This window comes from Mauremys mutica, chromosome 9 (assembly GCF_020497125.1).
Source record: "Mauremys mutica isolate MM-2020 ecotype Southern chromosome 9, ASM2049712v1, whole genome shotgun sequence".
Taxonomy (NCBI): domain Eukaryota; kingdom Metazoa; phylum Chordata; order Testudines; family Geoemydidae; genus Mauremys; species Mauremys mutica.
This window is the reverse complement of record NC_059080.1, coordinates 19,502,786-19,522,847: the sequence shown is the minus strand read 5'-3', so window position 1 is coordinate 19,522,847 and position 20,062 is coordinate 19,502,786. Positions and strand designations below refer to the sequence as shown.

At 35.7% G+C, this 20,062-nt stretch overlaps 1 protein-coding gene across 5 annotated transcripts in view; it reads right to left on the bottom strand.

Annotated features, from left to right (window-relative positions):
• The window catches only part of ATRX (ATRX chromatin remodeler), a 139,844-nt gene that overhangs the window by 71,032 nt on the left and 48,750 nt on the right, over window positions 1-20,062 (bottom strand). For all 5 annotated transcript variants that reach the window (XM_045029586.1, XM_045029585.1, XM_045029588.1 and 2 more), the window contains 5 exons: window positions 14,439-14,514; window positions 7,931-8,061; window positions 6,320-6,499; window positions 3,086-3,179; window positions 1,768-1,876 (listed from right to left, as the gene is read on the bottom strand). In XM_045029586.1, coding sequence (XP_044885521.1) covers window positions 1,768-1,876; window positions 3,086-3,179; window positions 6,320-6,499; window positions 7,931-8,061; window positions 14,439-14,514 — 590 coding nt within the window. The remainder of the gene's footprint in view (window positions 1-1,767; window positions 1,877-3,085; window positions 3,180-6,319; window positions 6,500-7,930; window positions 8,062-14,438; window positions 14,515-20,062) is intronic.

The window sequence follows — 20,062 nt, the reverse complement described above, 5'->3', positions numbered from 1 at the left end:
AATTGATCTCTTAATAATCCATATCCCTACTATTCCAGCACAGGGTCTCTGACTAAAGGGTATAAATAAAACAAAAAATCAAGTGTGTAGAGATTTATATTATGTATTGTTAGTATTAGAATAACATCCTATTTGAGGTTGGCTGGAGATGTGATAAGAATGGAAATGGGAAAAGAATGACCATCAAAGAAAGCGTGGGAGGAAGAAGAGAGCACAGAAGAACATAGTAGATCAAGGATTCAATGGAAAGACTCTGTCAAGAGAAGTTTGAAGAGAAAGGGACTGGAAGTCAAAGACCTACAAACAATTGCCACGGACCAGAAGGCGTGGCGAAGAATGGCGGGCACCTCCGACCCCATGTAAACAGGAAAAAGAGTCAAGAATTGAAGTTTACAATAGAATAGCACCCAGAAGGTCGCCCAAATCAGGAATGGTGTCCCAATGCACTGGGGCTGTACGAACACATTAAGAGACCACCTCTAATCCCAACAGATTACAATTTAGTTTAAAACAAGATGCAACCATGGAAATATTAGAATGATGGGGGACAGAGGATGTGAGTGACAGTGACAGGAAAATAAGATTACAAAAACAAGCTGCATGTAAAATTAACAGGTTTTAAATATTTTAAATAAAGAATGAATTAATAAAGGAATGAATATTAATAATATCAGTAATTCTCTTAGGTACCTATTATCAACTAGCAATATATTGGAAGTGTCACAGAAGAACAGAATATCAAGTATGAGTTTGAAGGCTGCCAGAGTACTGAGCTTTATGGATTAGTTTGTAGTGTATAAAGAATGCCATCAGCGAATAAGATCATTTAGACCAAACTTTTTTCACTGTGATATACTGTAATTTAGGTTTGGATTGAAGTCTCATAAGGCAGAACAAGTGCCAAAAATAAAGACTCTTGAAAGACCTCAGAAGCTTAGGTATACAGTCATCTGCAATTGAAGTTTAATCTTGTTTGGCAGACTCAATCACCTACTAACAGTTCAATGTAAAACTTGTAATTTTAATAAAGAGAATATTTGAGTTAAAATTTTTAAATGTTAGAAGACACACAGAAAATGAAGACTCCCTAATTGCACTTTGTGAAAGCAAGATCTAGTTATCATTAAGATTATGTGGCACCTTATAGACTAACAGATGTTTTGCAGCATGAGCTTTCGTGGGTGAATACCCACTTCTTCGGATGCTTGAATACCCACTTCTTCGGATGCTTGCATCCGAAGAAGTGGGTATTCACCCACGAAAGCTCATGCTGCAAAACGTCTGTTAGTCTATAAGGTGCCACAGGATTCTTTGCTGCTTCTACAGAACCAGACTAACACGGCTACCCCTCTGATACTTGACATTAAGATTATGATTTTTTCCACGGAGGTTGGGGAAGTCACGGAATCGATGACTTCCAGCGACACCCATGACTTCAGCTCGTGGTGGCTGAGAGCTGTGGGATAACCCGGCACTTGGAGCTCTTGGCCACCATGGGTGGTAGTGGGGGCCCTGGAGCTCCGAGGGGTACCCCACAGCTGCCTAGCCACTGTGGGCAGTGTAGGGACCCTCCCCCACAAGTTGAGCTCCCCATTTTGTCATGGATATTTTCAGGAAAAGTCACAGACAGGTCATGGGCTTCTGTGAATTTTACTTTACTGCCCATGACCTGTCCATGACTTTCCCTAAAAATATCCATGACAAAATCTTAGTCATCATCATTGTTTCAACAATTTGGTCAGAATATAAGGCATTGCTATATAGTACCTTGTTATTGTTTTCGCTAGAAGAATCCTCCTGAACCTTTATGCGTCGTCTTTTCTTTTTCTGCTTGTAACTGCGCTGATTTTCTTCTGCCTCAGCTTTCTTAGCAGATCTAAGAAATTGAAAAAAATCTCATTGATAAACAGTAATAAAATAAAATAAAATAAACAGTATAAAATACTCTACTACTCAACAAAATGGTGTATTTCTCTCTTTTCACCCTATAGACTAACATTATTTACAAGAATAGCATCACTATTATATCAATATTCTAGAACAGGAGTAGGCAACCTATGGCATGTGTGCCGAAGGTGGCACGCAAGCCGATTTTCAGGGGCACTCATGCTGCCCGGGTCCTGACCACCGGTCCAGGGGGCTCTGAATTTTAATTTAATTTTAAATGAAGCTTCTTAAACATTTTAAAAACCTTATTTACTTTACATACAACAACAGTTTAGTTATATACTATAGACTCATAAAAAGAGACCTTCTAAAAACATTAAAATATATTACTGGCACGCAAAACCTTAGATTAGAGTGAATACATGAAAACTCGGCACACCACTTCTGAAAGGTTGCCGACCCCTGTTCTAGAATGATTAACTGTTTATTCCTTAACAGAAATGCAAAACAATATGTTCTTCTGTATTGTGGACCCCTTTACTATTTTCGGATATGCAATAATGATGAGTTATTGACCTTATCAGGCAATAATGTAGTAGACTGCAGAGTTTACCAACTAGGTCCTATAATTTCTAAAGGGGCAAAGGAAAATGCCACATCATAGTTTTGTTCTGAGTATTGAGACACCTACATTGTAACTGGTTTGTACACACATCACTTCCATAGCAAAATGGAATCAATGTTAGTGGTTTCTTTTCAAACTGTCTCTTTCACTCTATACAAACAATAAGATTACATCACAGACAACTTCCAATAACCTCACTAAAACTCAATCCTTAATTAGAACCCATTGTTCCTTGACTCAAGCAAACTTGTTAGAAAAATACCAAGTGTTTTTAATGGTCTTATCTCACCTCCCAACTCTCCTAATTTTGAACTTAAAGTTTGAACTTAGACACTCAACTCAACTTCCAGGCTTTTGAGATAAACTAAACTGCAGATACCGAAATTCTGTAAGGTGAATAACTAAAATTTAGTGTCTGATCCAAAACCCATTGAAATCAATGGCAGTCTTTGGATCAGGTTCTTACAACACACATAAATGTTTCCAACATGGCATGTGACAGGACTGTACCTTCTGAATAATCAGTTTAAAAAAAGCTCAACTGAGAGGACTAGAACTAATGTTTATTTATACCTTGTTCTAGGACGTTGCTCATCTTCAGATTCACTGACTTCTTCACTAACTCCAGTTTCATGAAATTCTGAGTCATCTGAATCATCACTGCTCACTTTAAGAATAAAAAAAACATAGCAACCTCTGTTGTAACCTGAAGTAATAACAATATAGCTTTACTAATAATACAAAATTACTGTAATTTGTTTGAAATTAATTTCTGCTGCTCGCAGCACCTGTACATTCTTGGTCAATAAATGCCCTTGCGTGCAGCTAAGAAAAAATCTCAGAAAGGTAGTGCAATAGTTGTTTCAATAGAAAGAGCAGAGAAGATAGCATGAAATGCCTGAAATGCAATTGAAATGTCACACACATAGCTTTGAACTGCTACATATTAAAAATCCAATGCAAATTTTAAAAAAATAACTCAAAAGGTAATAAAGAGATCTTTTAAAGGTATAATGTAAGTAAGATGTTGTTAGAAACTCTAATATTAACAGTAATATTTTATGATTCTCTTTAATTCACTGAACAGTTTTGCTTGGATTTGATTTTCCTTTATTGGTCTAGTACAGTGGTCACCAACCAGTCAATCCTGGAAACTCTCCCAGTTGATTGTGATCTCCGGATAGGAAGCTGAACAGTTTTTCCCATTAAAACGGGAGAGGGGGTAGCTGAAGATGAGGTGTACATAAATAGATACTTATTCAAAACAAGTAAATACTCCCAGGGATGTTGAAGCCAATCAAGATCCCCCAACCATGATAATGACAATGCAGATTCACGGTGCATTCAGAGATTACAGCTGTTACTCAGGAGCTGCAAGAGCAGGAACAGAGGATCTATGGAGGCATCCTGCACTGTTTCCAAGGGTTGATAGTAGTGTTTCCTTCAAGCCCTGTGCAGTTCCTTATTTACAGCCATTGTAACTATGCTTTGTGCATAGGAGGTGGAATGTAGTATTTATCCAATTCATATTAAAATAAGTACTACAAAAATCAAGTCAGTGATAAAGAAAATAATCCCAGATTAGGACCTTTCTAGCTGAAAGGAGTTCTAAACAGAATCAATCATACCACCAGTAAAAGTTGATATACATAACCAAGTTTTAAAACATGCACAAATCTGAATATTTTATATGAAAACAAGAGCTCAACCCAGATTGAGACACTGTGACTGTTGGTGAAGTTTGTGGATTTAATATGCTGATGCAAAGACTGAGTTAGAATACACGTTGCTTTACTCAGTCACACTATCTCCTTTTTATGGATTTTTCGGATATCAGCATTGCCAATGCCAACGAGCATTGTCAGGATCAACTATTTCTTAGAAATAAACACAGGCAAATCTAAACTCTCTATGCTTAGAGTTTATTTCATTGCTCCCATCTCGTGCAAAGTGTGTCACCTCTTTATACCAGGTTGCCATCTATAATGATTTTATCATGAGCTCATTACATTTAAGTCATGAATACTCAAAAAGAAGCCAGTATCTATAGTTCATAATTCTGGGGGGCCTGACTCATGATTTTTTAATGTTTGACATTTATAAGCAGCTAAAGATATAGTATGCTATTCAGTCCTATTTTATCATTTAAGATTAATTCTGAACACACCGGAAAGCTATACGGTTTTTTTACTAAATGGTATATGTTGCAATAAATAAATAAAATGCTACTCAGTAAATAAAAGAATATGAGTAACTGGGAGTTAAGTTTTTGTTTTATGTACTTGGAGAGGTATAATAATGGAGGACCAAGTCATTGAGCTATTTGAAGTGAAAGAAATTTTACTGCTCCAGGTCAGTGCTGAGGTAATTGAGGAGACTTATAACCAAAGGGTTCTAGAGATTGGTCCGGCCATGCCATGGTCTGGCATTTTATTTGCTAAAATACTGTAAAAGTTACAATAATATTACAGAAGACACAAAAATTAGAAGTTTTAAGGGGGAACACTATAAACATAATACAATACAGGATAATTCATCTTTAGGTACATGGGAAACTACTCATGTATGGTATACTACCATCACAGCAACACTAAAAATATAACTATACTTTCAAATTGTGCAATAGGGATAATTTGCTTCCAATGTAAACAAACCATTTACATTCTGAAATGCCCTGGTTATTGGAGTTTGCAGTTGCTATAGCGGTGCTGGTACCCGTTGGTCCCATTATTATTAGATGCAAGAGATCTGCACTAACAGTCATTCCCCCTTGTTCCTCAACCCAGAAAAAGCTAGAAGAGCTGCATTCTTAGCGTTTTTAAGACAAGAAAAATGAGAAATAAACCCAAGTTTTCATTTAAGAGTTCCACCTGCAGTCCCATTGTGAACCACCTAAAAAGAAATTGGAGGGATGTAGAGTTTAACTCTCTAGGATGATGGAAATTTCTGGTGACACAAGGGCCTATGTATAGTGTGAGGAAGAGATGGCAGTTGCAGGAGGAAGAGGAGGAAAAATTGGGTTTTCCTGAATTATATCTATTTGATTTGGTATTAAAATTTCAGGACTCAACCAGATTAACCTAATTTTTAGGGGGTGGGAGGAAGAGAGGGAGGGAGATTAAAAAGAGAGAAGGGGATTAAATAAAAGAGTAAACTATCCTGGAATAGTCACTGTGTTATAATAAACCTAGTAAATGAACAAAAACAGACAACAACAGTCTGGGATGACTGCACAGGAGGAGGTGTGTACAAATATATATTTTAAAATTCCTAGTTCAAAATTTGAGTTCTGTCCAAATTGTTCTAGTTTTAAATATATTGATTTAGTTTAAATGGACTTTAAGAAAATGTGTTTGAGTTAACATCATTATTTTTGAATTTGCTAGCTTTTGTCCTTCTAAATAAATCTTTCAAATACTTTCAATGATAGTTAGATTTTTTAATTATTATTTAATGAATCAAGAATTTACCACATAATTTTATGGTGCGTTCACTGTCCCATGATTAGAGATAATTAGAGTATTTTGAAAACAAACAAACAAACAAGAACCTTAATGACAAAAATTCAATGACAACAACACCGTTTTCCCTTCTCTGCTTGTAGAGTTGATGGCACTGACTTCCTCAATCTCAACTGCAAAACAAGAAACAACTAATGGCGTGAAGGTGTGAGAGGAGATGTGAGGAAGACAACTTGGAATTCCAGGAAATCTTTTTTTCACTGGAAAGCTCCATTACGCCACATAAATGAACATATTTCATCGAATCACAAATACATCCTGCCACACAAACATTTAAATTTTGTACCTTTCCTTCTATTTCTGCGTTTGCCTTCTTTTGTGTCTTTAGATTTTCCTTTTTTTTCTTCCTCAGATTCTCCATCACTCATACTTAGCTTGTGTCTCAGCAGTCTGTGTCTATATCTAGGCTTCTTAGACTCATCATCATCTGAATCAGATTCAGAATTTTCTTCCTTTTCGTTCTCCTCTGTCAGAGAAAAATCAGCACAGAACTTATAAGGGTAGCTATTTGCTCATTTAAGTTGCATTTCATCTATTAAGTATTTCCAGGAAGATGTGATTGAACGAACGCACATATGCACTTCCCCCTCCCACTCCACCTTATCTTTGCAATGGAAACTATTTGATTTTACAGTTATCACATGGATTATCAACAGAAGCAATGCACTTCACTCCTGAGGAAATTCTGCATCACTGCGCGTGCACAGAATTCATGTCCCCCACAGATTTCTTTGTTTTCCTGAAGAAAAATGAATTCTGATGGGGAAGCAAAGGAAAGCTACAAGAGTGATCACACACCCCTCCCCGGCAGCGCAGACAGGTCAGTTTGGGCTCCTGGAGCAGCCAGTAGAGACATAAAGCACTGTTGTGGGGGAGGGGAAGGAAGGGAGACTTGGCAATCATGCCTGAGAGAGACACACATACACTGTCCCTCTCGCTTGCTCTTGCAGCATGCTCGGCATGGAGGGGCAGCGCGTTGGGCAGCGTGTTTCTGAGGAGGTAGGCATGTCCCCTAAGGGAGAGCAGAATGTAGCAGCCAGCCTGCTTAGTGAATTGTTCCCATTGTCTTTGTGAATTCCCCCAGGAGTATAAAACAGGTGTAAAAGTTTTAAGGCTCCTTTACATATTGCCAGACTGGTGTAAAGGACAGTATGGTCTTATAAATGCTTACTGATTTAATTATTAGAACTGAACTAAATTTTTGGACTGAAAAAATTTCCTCACAAAATATGCTCCTGTTTGCTACTGACCTATCTGGACATGGTCAGTAGCCAATATAAATTGTGAGTTTGATTCCACAGCCCTCAGTAGCTCTTCAGTTGCCTATGGTGCAACACTGAGCATATGGCTGCATATATTTGATGTCTAATAACTAGAAATAAAAGGTCAAACCTAGTTACATTACTATTAGACAAGGGGGCTTAGGGATTTTCTCCAGTGTTCCCCACTCCCATTCTCCATCCATTGCATTGTAGTTTAAATTAATTACCAAAATAATTGAAACCAGCGTGATTATATTGCATTATTTTGACAAATAAAATAGGCAGAATATTAAAATGCTTTGTATGCAGAATTTTTAATTTTTTTGGTGCAGGATTCCCCCAGTAATAATACCTGTATGTCTTCTTGTCTTTTATTAATCAAATATGGCTTAGCACATACTCGGTTCTAAATTGGTTATAAAGATATGATCACAAAGTAAAAGTGTACTTTTACAGAAATCAAACAGAGAAACCCGCAGAACCATACTAACTGAGTTCAGTTTAGCAGTTGGCATCAAAAAATGTATGTTGTTTGGGGATTGTTTACTGATTTTGCTGTTATTTTCCCTGAAAGACTTCTGAAATTATGACAGATTCTAAAGCGCCACTTTTTTCTGCCACATTTTGGTGCTCACCATCATCTTCTGCGTTTTCATTCTTCTTTCCTCTTTTCTTTTTTCCTTCATCTGATTCTTCATCTGAAGATGCATCCTCATCAGAGGAAAGATTGGCTTTGATTTCTTCTAAAAGCATTTTCTTGGCAATTCTTTGAAGTAAAACAAAAAATACTATGTATTCCATTGTTTACACAATAAATCAATGAATGACATATGTAATCTTATATAATTCACAAGTTCAGTAACAGGGTTGTGAGCTCAGAAAGAATTATGAATGGAGAGCAATCATGGGTGGTAATGAGAGGATATTCTAACTGACATTTCATATGTTAAACATGGTATGGTTTGAAAATGGTTCTTTACAGTGCCCCCAAATAAGCACTTTCCAATTTTAAACCATGTTTATTGTAGATTTGCTCAAATCTGTTTTTCTAAAGCAACATTTAATAACTTGGGCCCATTTTATTCCTCCCCACCTGTCCCATCTTCCATGTCAGTCATCCTTCTAATCAACTGTGATGCAATGTTAAGCTGAACAATTTATTTATAGCTCTAATGGTCTCAAGAACACGTAAGTGTTTTGGACCAAGTCTCTAAACGATTAGAGACAAAAACAGTGTTAAAGCAACAGTCAATCTCTGGACACTTTCCTCTATGCATTTAATTAGTGGTAAAGGCAGTATGCACTGAACACCTTAAATTCTGAAGGTAAATGATATGCACTAAAACAATTTTTTATACTATAACTCCACATTTTGCTCCTGACAGCTGTTCCCGAGGCATGTGTTACAATCCTTTATGTCTGCGCCCTTGTACTTCAAAGGAGATGCAGCAGGAATAAGTGCAGTGTTTTATAGGGCGCACACGGTTTCTCAAGAAGATGTAGTTGCAAACGGCTGGGAAAATCTACATCAGTGGAAGACCAGAGAAAAGGGATGAGAGCAGTCTCACATCCCCTCAAATATCTGCCAGCAACCCTCTTAGGCATATGACCCACAGATGAAGAAAACAGTGATTTGTCAAAAGTTACGGGTCTATATAAACTTGCAGAGTCAGACTATTATCCCACTTCCTGTAGAACAAAAAAAAGGTTGATCAACTTCTCATAGCCTCCCATTCCACCCCAAAAATATTTTCAATTAAAATACAATAATTTAGACTATGAAAAATACATTATTTACAGGATTTTTCAACAAAGGAAAATCCAGTATGAAAATACATACAGGAAAAGTGATGTACAAATGGACAAGAAAACTGTGGACTTAATCTGATACTTTACTTCAAGGGGGGAAAAAAGAATTGTCCCTCATAGGGGATCAGGTCCTATGGAACTGTGGAATAAAAATAGTAATGTTTTTAAATATATTTCTAATGTCTGTAATGTTAACTGCAAGACTTCATGTATTTTCTCAATCAGACCCGATCATTTTAGCAGTAATGATGAAAAGCATTTTATATTTTCTATACATATTATTCAGAAAGGGGAAGTATCTATACCTAATCAGAAACCCAGTTCAAAAGCCAGGAAACTGAACAGTTCTATGCTTCATTTGGAACTGGCACAGAAACAACTGACCCTACTGTGTTGCTTTTTATGTCACACAATTCAAGTAATTAGTAGTCACACTGAACTATAAAATATACATTTTATTTTATTTAATTTTCCAGGAAGTAATTTGTGCCCCCAAAACAATGCCAAATTTTCCAAGACCACTCTATTTTATTTTCCCACCTTTTTTTGCAATTATACTTCAACCATACAATATTTTCCATCTTTTAATACATGTTAATATATTTTCAAGTAAGAGTTCAAGACTAGCATATGTTCAATTGTTATTAATTTAAAAGGAAAGGGGGAATTATCCAAGAGCATGAAGATGTTTATGGTTGGTGCACTAAGTCACACTGATCTGCAGCATCCACAGTAGAAATATTAAGACATGAAAGAATTATTTAACCCATATATATAACTAGATGAGTCATGATGTAAAAGCTATTTTTAAAAAACAAGTTTACCTAAAAGAGTTGCTTTTAATTATTTATATGAACAGACTTAATTTTGTGGACCTGACCCAACATTTATTGAAGTTCATATGGACAAAGTCCCATTAATTTCAATTAGCTTTGTATCAGTCCGTGTAGGAGAAATAAGACAAGATAGTAAAATTTTAAATATTAATGAATGTGTGTAATATCTGACAGGAGGAATAAATGGTTACCTGTATTTGAAAATTAAATCTTTCCCATTTTGTAGTTTGTTTGTTTTTTTTAAAATACTGTACTTATTTGCCCAGATCAGTTGTAATTTTCTTCAGAATACAAAGGCTTGGATTCTCAAAAAAGAACTATTCCCTTATTTTTAAATTATTTTGTACCTTTCATATATATATTATTTTAACCTTAAAGTATAATCTAGATAATGTGGACATCACCAGTAGGTTTGCTATCTTTTACATAAGAAACCCACTCAAACACTGGGACAGGATTACGGTTCTGAAATGAAAACAAATTTGCAAAACTTAAAATTAAGTTCAGAAGTCTCAACATACTGTCCTGTACCAATGCACCTAAATGATTTCACATTATCCTCAATAGTGCTAAAAGAGTTAGTAAAATTGAAATTGGATAACAAAGTCTTACCTGCATTGCAAGCCATCTTTTAAATATATATTTTAAATAAAGTGGATTTTGACTCTTAAAAGGAAGGGTTTTTTCACATTTACAGAATAATGTTTGCTGAGAGAAATCTAAAGAATACATTCATCAGAATTTCTTCAGAAGTACAAACTCGAGTATGCACACATAGAATACTATTTCTTCTCTATTCCAGACTGCTCCTAAATATCCCCAGGTCACTGTCCACAGTACGATCATCTGAACTTCCTCAAGCTGAATAATTTTAATGATTACTAATTAATTAGCATTTCTGAAGTTGGCAAATAACTAAATACTTTTATGTTCCACAAGATATTAAAAACACTAATTTTTCAGCTAGTGAATGAAAGTTCAAACTTCACATCAACAGGGGATGCAACTATTTATTTAGCAGAAAAGATTCAAATTATGGGCCTCAAAAACTAGATTCTCTCTAGTATGTTCCACTGAAGTGGTGCTTTAGTCTGAAAATGTAAAGCATGTTTAGAAATTAGGACTATTTTTCCACTTTTGGTGTAATCAAAGGATTATATATAATGAAATGGATAAACAATACCAAAAAGACAGTGCTGAACAGATCAAACCCTATACATGCTTCTGGTAAATGTCTGGCATAACAGTATTCACATCATCATGTGAAACTGGATGTTTAGTTCTTGAAATCAGTTTTATTAAGTTAAATTATATCTGGCCTCAAAGTAATAAAATCTATTCCAACTTCAAATTCAACTTCCGCATCTTTAGAAGGTAATTAAGACTGAAGATGAACAGTTACCTACACTGATAAACTTTTATTCTTTTCAGCACTTGTTTAACCATCAAACTGTAGAAGTGCCAAGACAATACAGGTTATGATAGTGTGAAAATCTGTCTCCCCCAACAAACCTGTGGGGGATTTATTTATTTATTTTCCTGGGAGCAGAGAACTGAGGTAGATTCTTAGCCAACATCAATTACAATTAAATGCTTTAAAACTTTTACATGAAAATAAAAACAAAAACAAAAACTGGGGCCATGCGATCCACTCAATAGCACACTGGACTGCAAGCGAGGAGACTTGAATGCTATTCCCAGCTCTGCCATTGACTTTCTGTGTGATCTTTAGCAAGTTATTTCACACCTTTGTGACTCTGTTCCCCATGCCCTGTAATGTCTAAATAGGCAGTAACCTTTAGGCAAAGACTGACTCATTTATAGCTTGTCAAAATCTTGAGGCTACAATGTTGCCACTGAAAAACAAATTTAGCTAAGAATTTAACTAAAAATAATGATTAACACTATGTGTTAACATTCTTAATTAAATCAACTCAACTCACAGGTGGTGTCCATAAACACACATTAGTTATATGTATAATCAAATTGTCCAAAGTAAGCTGCTAAAGAGACAAAACTATAAGGCTGTGCTAATAGAAAGCACCATCCTTTAAGACTGAGTATTAAAATTTTAATTAAATGTAACCTTTAGCATATTTTTAATATTTAAGTTGTATTTTCATTTATAGTTTTATATACTTATGTTTGACTGACATTTAGTGCACACACAAAAATACTTTCCTTCAGATTAATAATCTACCAAATACTTTGTTCTATAGACTGTACTATGCCTTTGTTTCAATGATCTGATTTTCAAACTCTCATAGAAGTATTACAATTAAATTAAATGCTTGGACAAGAAAAATGTTTTACAAAAATTTATTGCATCCATCAAATACTTAAAGGCATTCTGCATTAATACACTATTTACCTCTTAATAAACAAAACTACTGCAAACATATTAACAGTACCATTTAAAAGATCAAAAGGACCAACAATAAACAAATACACAACATAAAATGACAGCATACAGCACTGCCTGTCATATTATGACCCACGCATATATTGCACTTTGGCAAAGATGATTTCAAGACTTTTAAAAAAAAATTATTCATGTCATTCACATTCAAATGTATTCAAACAACACAACTTCTAAACTAGAGACTTGCAACCATGAGTGACCACACTATAAATATCTCATTGGGTACTAGGTACCCTCTTTGGTCTGGTAGAAAAGAGGCAGCTTGTCTGAGTAACAGAGAGAAAAAAATTTAAGTTGTGTTAAGAATTTTTTTTTTTAATCTTCTCAAAATGTTTTCTATCTTTTTACAATTTTGTACCAGTGATTATGGTACCAAGTACAATGAGTATTGAACGTAATATTAGTGAGTTCAGTTATCAATTACCTCCTGAAGGTTGGAAAGACTATTTGGTAACAGTTACCTCCCCTTACACTCAGAAATATATATTCAGAATATTTCCTAGATAAAAATTTAAACAATGATTCAGTTTGAAAAGTTACACAAACTAATTTTAACACCTAAAAGAAAATATAATGATATTTAGTGATCAAATCTATTTTGTTCAAGACCTGTTGGGGTTGTATTGAGAAACAGGATAATCACCCCAAGATAATAGGTAAAATCTACCAGTTAGCATTTGTACTGTAAAATGCTGAGCTTTCTATGATAAATATTTGCTTTAAATCAGCTGAATTATCAACCAGAAATTCTTAAAAATATAACAAAGGTAGAGTGAAATTAAAGTATATTTAAATAGAAATAAAGGTTAACAATGTTTAAATGTTGTGCTTATGGACCTGTGCTGTCAGTTCCTAAAAAGTTATTTTTAAAAAGTGAATTAAAATGCTTAAATTTTAAAACTGAACATACAGAAGAGCTAGATTAGCAGCAATATTTCTGTACCCAACTGAGGTCCATATAACAAAATTATGTTTTTAAATTCACTTCAGCTATGTAACAAAAGGCAGTTACTCTGTGGAACAGACACCATGTTCTATGCTAATAAGGCTCAGAAGCAGAAAAGCAGACTCCAACAGTTGTGTTGCAAAGTTACAAAGTCAGTCCCACATTTACTACAGGACAAAAAAAATTCAGTTTTAGAAATACTATATAAAGTTTTCTTGGAAAAACTTAATGTAACTACAATAGCTTCCAAAAAGAAACTCCTGCTCATAATTGAGTGTTTAGCATTGAGTCCCTTTAAATTAATACTTGATGTTACTAATTAGAAAGCCAAACTTTTACATTGTATTTTATTCGCTATCCAAGCTACTTTTTGACAACTACATTGTAATAGTAAAATATGACATACGTTTAAAAAAAAACAACAACCTACAACTAAAAGTTACATCTATTAGTTTTTATAAATTTAAATTTTAAAAACTAAGTAATATATAGGCCCAGATCCTGAAATCACTCATGCACATGCTTCACTACGCATGTGAGTAGTTCCCTTGATGGAAAGTAAGCCTATGTATGTGTGCTTGTAGCATCAAGACCTTAACCATCACGTAGGTGATTTCAGGTACTCATCAATGAATTAAACCTCATTGGTTTATCTTTCTAAATGAGAAAAGGTGTTTTAATAAAAAACAAATTATGTAGCACTAATAATCAAGATCCACTATAAAGATTTTATCACTGTATATTGCACAGATGCTACTTTTTATCATCTATTCATATAAGTAGCTGAAATTCACATTTATCAAAGCAGGCTTTTACTTGCCTCAATGAAGAGCTTATCACAAAACCCACATTTTACATAGGAATATAAAACAGACAGTGCTGCAATGCATTTATAACACACCCTATGCAAGGTGTGTTAGTTAACACTTCTAAATATTTTCTTTGCATTTCTGGATTTTGGCCTCTGTTTTCTGGCCTCTCGTTCAAACTTGCGGGAAGCCTGTGAGCGAGTCTTTACAAGGCAGGCAGTCCTGGTTTTTACAACCTGCTTGCTGTTCCGCTGCGCCGGTTTGCGCCCACGCCTAGGGTGTGTTATAATCTTTTTAAAGTCCTTATGGATGGAATCATACCTATTCTCAGGATCGTCATCATCCTCCTCCTCCTCCTCCACTGGAACAGCCCCCGATTTAGTCTCTCCTTCATCCCCTGGGGAAAAAAGTCAGAGACATTTGACATAAAGATAAAATCAGCAATGCAAATATAAAATTTTCTATTATATGTGACCTACTGTATCAAACACTCAATTTAAAGATAACATGGTACTAAATATCACAACCCTACCTTAAAATAAATAAATAAATAAATAAATAAATATATATATATATATATATATATATATATATATAAAAAGTAGACAAATAAGTGTTCCCCCATACAATATCTAACAGTAGAAAGCTCTTTGAAGCAAGAGCCTTGTTACCATCTATATCTACTATTGTAAGTGGCAAGCAAATCTTTAATACCATATAAAATGAAGCTATAATCTGTATAGATTTTACTTTAAAATGCACAATAATTGAATGCTCCACTCTTCAGGTATTTTAAAAATAAAAATTTAAGATTTTATTGTTCACTTCACAATGGGATTCCCATCACCAAATTCAGACTGAAAAGATGGCAAATAAGCAACAGTACTATCAACTTCCAAGCATACAAGAGCTTGCTTACTCATAACTGAGCTGCCTAGTCTTCACAAGAGCTATTTCAGCAGGAAGAGTTTCTCCTGCTGATCTACTTCCCTCTCTGTACTACCAAGGAAAACCACACGACACCCATCCGTCTTAGAGCATGCACATTTATATATGAAGACTTATATTTTGAGAACAATGTTCATTAGCCTTAGAGCAATAATATCAAAATTCAGCTTATTATATAACATACCTCACAAATACAGGAAGTTAATGTACCTAACTTATCTATTAAAACCAGAAGTCAACTTAAGGAGGAAATTTTTTCCTTCCTTAAAATTACATATGAGAGAAGGGAGCTTATTCATTCTGATCTTGACCTTGCCACCTACCTTTTTAGTTCACACTGTATTTTTTCTCTAAAATGTTATTAAGTTTTTTAAAAGTTGGCTTGCAAATGGAATTGTAATGACACAAGAGTATCTGGCAATGTGTGCTAAACTACTTCCAGTATAGTCTGTGGACATTCAGTCTACCCACTGAAAATTCATTTTTTAAAAACAAATTTCTGATGGTCCAGTGATGTCTAGCACTGTTACTAACCGACTGTTTCCAGTAAGACACATTGATGCAGCTACAGAACACCAATGAAAAGAGGAATTGGTTCATAAATGGTAAAGTAAGTTTTCTTTGTTGATACTTCATATGGCTTTTAAAGTTCTCTAGTTGATGTAACATTGCCATAGAGTGGGAGCCAGCAAGCAATCAGCAGTAGGACTGATTATCAGGGAACCTACTAAAGAATGGTGAAGTGTCAGTAGTTCTTGCATTCAATACTTTCCTCTGCTTGGTTAGTAGGGACATTCAACAGATATTCCTAGTGTGTTGGTGGATTTCTTTTAAATTCCACTTGTAGGTCACTTTTAATATGTTAACACTAGAAGCTTCTTTTCCTTTAGAAGTCCACTCCACACACAAATTATTTTCTCCTCTGCTTAAAGTCCCTTAAGGCCCAATTCAATTCCAATGGGAATCAAAGGTGTCCAGCTCTCTTGGATTTCTTTACAAGTTCCTTAGTACCCAATTATTTTAAGCTTCAGATGTTCTCTCGTTCCTATTGTTGCCTGACCCTTTTTAAGGTTGATAATGTTTACATTAATGACCAAGCAGCAAAGAATCCTGTGGCACCTTATAGACTAACAGACGTTTTGCAGCATGAGCTTTCGTGGGTGAATACCCACTTCTTCGGATGCATCCGAAGAAGTGGGTATTCACCCACGAAAGCTCATGCTGCAAAACGTCTGTTAGTCTATAAGGTGCCACAGGATTCTTTGCTGCTTCTACAGAACCAGACTAACACGGCTACCCCTCTGATTAATGACCAATTGATCTGACTGCAATAAGGTTCTTCCCCCATGTAGCAGGGTGCTGGTGCAAAGGCACCTAATTAGCCCCTGCTCAGCCAGCCCCAATCAGGAGAAACAGATTGAGGCTGGGAGAAAGGCTGGTGCCTGGCCTCTGGAACTGGCTGCACCTGTGGGCCTGCTAGTAGAAGAGCTATAAAGGCTGGCTGGCAGCCAGTGCAAAGCGGGGGGGAATGGCCAGGGAAGGGGCAGTCTCCAGGCTGAAGGGAGACTCCCTGTAAAAGAGGAGATAGGAAGACCTGTGTGTTTGTAAATAGTATCGCTGATGGTGGGAACTGTATGTAAATAAAAGCCACGGGTGCTGCAGTAAGAAAAGCCTCACCGTGCATTATTGGTAGAGAGAAAGAGCTCAGCATGGGGGCGGCCCAGGAAAGGACCCAGTTACACCCCAGAATCAGGCTACATAGAATTCACACTAAGGAGTTCAATATTTTGTGGGGAGTTTCAGGGTGAGTAACAAGATACTCACACTGAGGGCAAAATAAAACCTTAGATACCTTTATTAAAATAATGGAGAAAGCCAGATATGATCCAAGGCACATAAAATAAAGATAATACAGGATCAGGGTAATCTGTGGTATCATTCCATGTATAAACTTTAGAATTGCATACTCACATCCTTAGCTGGGGACAAATGGACCAACTCGGTCTCTGGCATGCAGTGTCCAATGGTACAAGTCCCCCAATGAGTTGAAGGGTTAAGTAGAAAAGAAGCAGACAGCAATGGAAGTTGCCCAGTGGGAAAGACCAGCTCCGGACCACATGGTGATTGCCCTATTACAGGGCCTATGCATCTGCTCACATGTAGCCTTTTTACCAGTATAACACTGAGGTGTACTTACTTTATATGTTAACATATTGATACGTGTGACCACCATTTCAGCACATGATCATACCATCATCCCTTGCTTAAGTGGATTTGCAGTTATTACTTCCATGTTCCTTGTAGTAGCACTTACTGGAACATTGTAGCACCTACTGTTGAGCTACCTCTTCTGAGTTCCCCAAATCTAAAGGTAACCGTTGATCTGTGTTAAGGGAGATGGCCTACTTAACCACAGTTATGCTAACTTATGCTCCCGCTAATATCTTACAGGATAAGCCTGTAGTCTTCTTGCATTACAGCAGAATAGAATAGAAAGCAAGTCAATGCATATAATGGGGTGAATATCACTGGGCAAACTTGCCCTATGGGCTACACTGCTACTTACTTCTTTACAATTTTTTTATATCATTCGTGTAATATGATTCACAAAATGATGAACTGTTTTCCTTATAGGGTATCACTATTAGATTATTTGATGTAATTTTATATAAGGACTTGGGGAAGAGAAGTCTCTCTTTAAACTGTATAAAATCCTTCACCTTGCACTTCCATGAAGCTGCAGAAATAATGTTATATTGTACATTACCATTATGGTTTGTGGTATAGTCCTCTACCATATATATATGCTTGAATTCCTAAATGCTGCCAGACATTGAGATAATGGTTTAAGTTTCCATTTGTCACTCTTAGATCCTTGTCTGAGTAGTATCTTGAAGTTTATGGCCCATTTAAGGAAGAAAAACATTCTATAATTTAATGCTATTCTCTTTACATTTTTATATTAAATGGCATGAACCTGTGTAAATTTAATAGCCCACTGAAAAATGGACTAATAGTACTGGCAAAAAAGTCAGGTATAGTGAAATCTTTTATTAATGCTCCACAATATTGACATATATATCAAGCAGCTTCACTTTTGAACCTCTACTTAACAACCACTGTATATATCATGTCAAATTGTGTAGTGGTGTTCTGGAGACTAAGATTTCCTACTAGTTAGGCAGATGATTGGCAAGATAATTGTTGGGTAGAATAATCAGCAAATGAAAATTAGTAGCGACTCAGGCACCACTGTTCAATCTCACTGCCATGGGTGGTAAGAGGAATTGAGGGATGGGCTGCAGCTGCTTCACCCTTTCTCCCTGGCACTGTAGCATGAGTAGACACAGGGCACATACATGGTCCCAAAAGACATTTCTAATCCAAAGACTCCAATCTCACATGCATGTGGTGCATGCACAACTGCACTGGAATCCATATTGACACATACTCAAAGTACTGGTTACCCTAAAATGACCTGTTGAATTTGAATAATGGCTCAGTGTTAAGTAGCTCTTATAACACACCAAATCTCCTCTAAGGTATTCTTTAGGTGGAACACAAGAGAGACGTACATAAAACTTTGTGTTAAAATTTGTGCTTACTGCATATTCAGAGCTGAATTAAACGCACGGATTCCAAATCAAAATAGCTTCAAACAGGGAACATATCTTATAAATAGAACTTGAACTATCCGTAGTTGCCAGACTTTCTGAACAGTCTAAATTCTTTATATAAGAGACCAGCAAAGAGCCTTAAATTTTTAATTTAAGAATGGTTAAATCAATCCATTGATACTAGGCAAATTAGAAGCTCCTACATTAACACTGAGCATAAGGTTCTCTCTCCCTAAAGCAGAAAATTTAAAAAACAAAAACAATCACTAAAAGACTGAATCGTCAGAATTTAACAACACCCATTACACCACTGCTTGCTAGGTAAATGAGCATGTTCCAGCTCCACTCTAATTGTACATGAAAATCAACTTTTTTACAAGATTTCTGCCTGTTTTAGATTTTGACCCTATTATAATCAGGATAGTAATATATGAACAAAATGTATCAGTAACTACTACTCTAAAAGCATTGGCTCAATATATTGTTAACAAAACTGTGCTCTTTTATAGTCCCTTCTATCCAAAGATCTCAAAGTAATTTACAAACATTACTGAATAAAGTGAAATTGGCAAGTATTTTCTCCATTTTACATATAGGGATAATAAAACACAAAGGTTCAATAATTCCCCTGAAGTCAAACAGTCTGTGGCAGAACTTGAAACAGAACTTGGGAGTTCCTGAGGTCTGTGCTTTACAGGAACATTGTCAACTTGAATTTTCTGAATTAAGTAATTTTTTTAAAATCAATTTTCTGATACAGTATGATTTCCTTTGAAATACATTTTCGATTTTTTTGGTTTTGTTACTTTTTTGAGAAGGAAGACCCAAAAGCAACAATGCCCTCTCGCCCTCATCCTTCCCTCTCTGTGCATACTCCTGCCTACTGAATTTTCCGTTTCAGCTACGGTCTCACAAGCCACAGGGAAGGGTGTGAAATGCAGTGAAATCAAGTACAGAAAGAAGTACTATAGAATGTCAATGGAAACAGTCTGGAAAAAGTTTCTCTCTCAGAGTAATCTTATTAACAACAGTAGATATAAGTTGTTCAGCAGGAAATGAAACTTAATAGTGTCCTTTTAACCTCAAGATCACACTTCCTCTTTATTTTTAGGTTCTCCAAGCCTAAAAGTTCCAGCTGTGCTGCCTTGATTTTTTGTTGTTGTTTTTTTTTAAAAGAACAAAGGACTAATCAGATGCTGATAAAAGGGGGTCCTCCCCTCAAGTCTGGGCAAAAAAAAAGAATTAGCCCCCATGCTCTCAGAAGCACGTTTAAAATGCATAAAAATCTGCTCAAGTAATAAATAGCAGCCTGATAGACTTTAGCAACAGGTATTACTTTAGTTAAATAAAATTACTAGAATCTATTTCATGGGACACAAA